We start from the raw sequence: 3,142 nt of genomic DNA on the forward strand, positions 1-3,142 counted from the left end.
GAAAAAATACATTTATTGTGGTGATTTCTCACGTAGTTAGTTTTACATAAGGGGTTTCAAGAAAAAGTAGGTAAGTATTCAATCTGCACTACAAAGTCCCAACAAAGAAACATCATGTCTCCAAATAATCGAATGTCCATATGGTGGATAAAGAAGAGTTACAGGTGCCTATTCGTTCTCCAGAACCACACACTATGTTACTCCAGTGATGTATGAAATTGTTCGAAGGTATCATATTCTGCAGCATATTCGTATAACATGATAACATTAGCGATACTATAATACTATACCAATTTACATTTTTAAATAGGTTTTGTTTAAGCGAGCTTTTCTTACTGCACCTTCACAAATATTCATTTTTATTAATTAAAAACTAATTAATAAGTTCTCATGATCCTTTTACTACCTTAAATATTATAAACATTTCTTCTGTAAAGATAGTATTGTTGGAAAACTTAGTTCAATCAAAGATTGTCTTTTATTTTATGAACATATGCCCCAATAATACAGGAAAAGGGCTAATTAATATACTCGTACACATTTTTATATAGTACAAAATGTGAGTATCTTAATTGATTTATTTTTTTATTACATTATAAATATAATAATTCTTATAATACCATAATGTCACAGCCAGATATCGTCCGAGTGTAGACCTCCGTAATGACCTCCTGAAAAAACGCTGCTTGTATAAGTTCAGAAGGATTTCCTTAGATATCAATATTAGCTAGAGGATATATTCATGGAGTATTTCAAAACTATAAACTAAACACATTATACAATAATTTCTATAATACATTCTATAAATATAATAAAGGAAAGCAACATTACTATGATAAGCTAATAGAAAATCTGCTAAGAATAAAGAAAAATCTTGTATAATGTTAATCACGAAAATTTACTCTTCAAGTTCTCGACACTGATGTAGAATAAGAATTTAGTGTTTATCAACCACAGTATAGTTTCCACATGCCTTTATTTCCTGTTCTTGATCAGTAATACGTTGCATCAATTCATAATAAAATTACAGCTATGTATTTTACTGAAACCTTCATAACTATATGACAACAATGACATTGATATGGGTTTCCACTGCTTCATATGTTACTGATGAGTCTTCCGTGCACTGGGGTAGTTATCAGTCTATAGTTAATGCACTATTTTTCAAGATTCCGTCAAAAGGATTGTATTAACTTATTGAAGTACAAATATAATTACTAATCACATAGTCAACTCTTGATGCTAAATTTAATGACTAAGGAAGAAAATTATTTTAAAGTTTTGTATAGTTGTTTAGTTGTAAAAACGTTTACAAAATCAAACTTACCCAAGCCATAGCCGTCTACTACCCCCCAAGAGTTGCCCCACAATCCGAGCTCTGGGACTGAACCCCCGTGGCTCCAAGAGAAGTCGTGCAGCCCATATCCCCCGTTGTAGTTACCGCCACCGTAGTATCCGCCGGTTACAGGTGGCGCCGGAGCGTAGTTCGCTGCACATAATTTAGATCAATTTTAAATATCCATTTATTACAAGATGAGAGGTAAATAGAAAAAAAGTTGACGTAGAAATAAGCACCAAGTAGGAAACAATTAATAGGTATATGCGGTGTTGTCCCTCTTATGCGCTTTTGTTTAAGCTTTTAGTTGAGCAAACATTATCTACTCTAAAACATCCAGTTTATTCCTCCACCTGTGTGAAGTGGTTGTAGACAGCAACGTTGGAATTATCAAAATGTTACCAGTTAGTTATAACAATTTTCTGCTAAAAAAACCTATATTCGTTTGAAATTAAGTTTGTAGGAACTTTCTTTTTTAGTTTAATTTTTAAATCTCCTAGTAGCTTTTTGTTGCTAGAGGGAACTTACTTCCATAATAACTTCCATTACACGAGTTTCTTATTTCTGTAGTTAAATCATCACCTTTACTGAATTACTATTTAATGTATTAATCTATTGGTTTTATCTAAATATTAAAATTAATAAATCTATTTCATTGTATAATTTTTTATGTACAACATCGATGTTTTACTTATTTCATTCTTTCTCCATAATGGAAAGATTCTTTAATTGTTTAATTTTTTTCTTCGTTTTTCTATGAGTAGTATGTGCTATGTACTAATCATTAATCCCACATACAAGTGCAATATATTTTAATTTATATATATATATATATATATATATACATATATTATATTTATATATAATATCTCCTTTGAAAATTTGAGTATAACAGTACAATAATTGCACCTTCTTAACGTAGTTTTCGTTACAACATAACACATGCTGAAATGAACTTTGTAACATTCTAACAAAATAGGTTTCCTTTTGTAGATACTTGCCTACACCATGCCCGTTGTTATCAGCGACCGGATAACCATATCCTCCTCCCCCATAACCACCTGGAGCCTTCACCCCTTGGTATCCGTAGTTGTGGCCATGGCTGTGGCCGTGACTGTGACCGTGATGGTGACCCTGGAAATGTCCACTCCCCGACAGCAGGTCCAGACCGTATCCTCCTAGACCGTACAGCTGCTTCAACAGGGTTCTCCAGATCCGCTTACGCCGGAAGTGGCCGGACTCGGCGGTATCCAAGGGATCGTCATCTGGTGCTGCCCCCGCAGCTATAGTCGAGGTAGGAGAGGGGTTGCTGGGGGCGGTGGTCACTGATGCGGCGAACAATGCAACCATCAACTAGAGAAAGGAAATCAAAATATAACTGTAGTATATAAATTCAACTAGACTAACAGAAAAGTTCCCTATACAACAAGAAATGTAAAAGGTAAACCGACACCCTTTAAAAATCTTAGCTTTGTTTGTCATGTACATATTTTTGTTTATCACTTTGTTATAACAACAGAAACAACCGGAAGCATTAACTTTAAATTCTCAAACATCTAAAGATCCGGATTTCATAGTTTGCCGCCCCCAGGCTTAGAGATATTAGCCTTCTCTCACCATGACGTGATTTACCTGGTTTGACGAGGTCGGCCTGGGGGTGTAAGATTCTTCCTAGAATTTGTTTTTCCGTAACAAACAAATAATGCGCATGAATCACGTAACAAATTTAGTAATAAAATACTAATTACCTTCAGATAAATTATTTCAAAACCATGTTCTTAATGTATTTTAGATCATTATCCCTGT

At 33.9% G+C, this 3,142-nt stretch overlaps 1 protein-coding gene across 1 annotated transcript; it reads right to left on the reverse strand.

Moving 5' to 3' along the window:
- Positions 1-543: 543 nt before the first annotated feature.
- On the reverse strand, positions 544-2,686 carry LOC124355880 (prisilkin-39-like). The gene is made up of 3 exons (XM_046807035.1): positions 2,338-2,686; positions 1,328-1,489; positions 544-671 (listed from the first exon to the last, which is right to left on the reverse strand). Exons 1-3 carry the CDS (start codon positions 2,684-2,686, stop codon positions 628-630), a joined length of 555 nt encoding a protein of 184 aa, XP_046662991.1. The 3' UTR covers positions 544-627.
- Between the last annotated feature and the right edge of the window lie 456 nt (positions 2,687-3,142).

The sequence above is a fragment of the Homalodisca vitripennis genome, chromosome 2 (assembly GCF_021130785.1).
Source record: "Homalodisca vitripennis isolate AUS2020 chromosome 2, UT_GWSS_2.1, whole genome shotgun sequence".
In the NCBI taxonomy this organism is placed as follows: Eukaryota; Metazoa; Arthropoda; class Insecta; order Hemiptera; family Cicadellidae; genus Homalodisca; species Homalodisca vitripennis.

Excerpts from the sequence above, each read along its gene's own strand:
- LOC124355880 (XM_046807035.1), bottom strand. The coding sequence starts at position 2,686 with ATGGTTGCATTGTTCGCCGCATCAGTGACCACCGCCCCCAGCAACCCC. Across the intron at positions 1,490-2,337 it reads TAACAACGGGCATGGTGTAG|CGAACTACGCTCCGGCGCCA; the intron begins GCAAGTATCTAC and ends AATTATGTGCAG. Across the intron at positions 672-1,327 it reads AGTAGACGGCTATGGCTTGG|GAGGTCATTACGGAGGTCTA; the intron begins GTAAGTTTGATT and ends GCGTTTTTTCAG.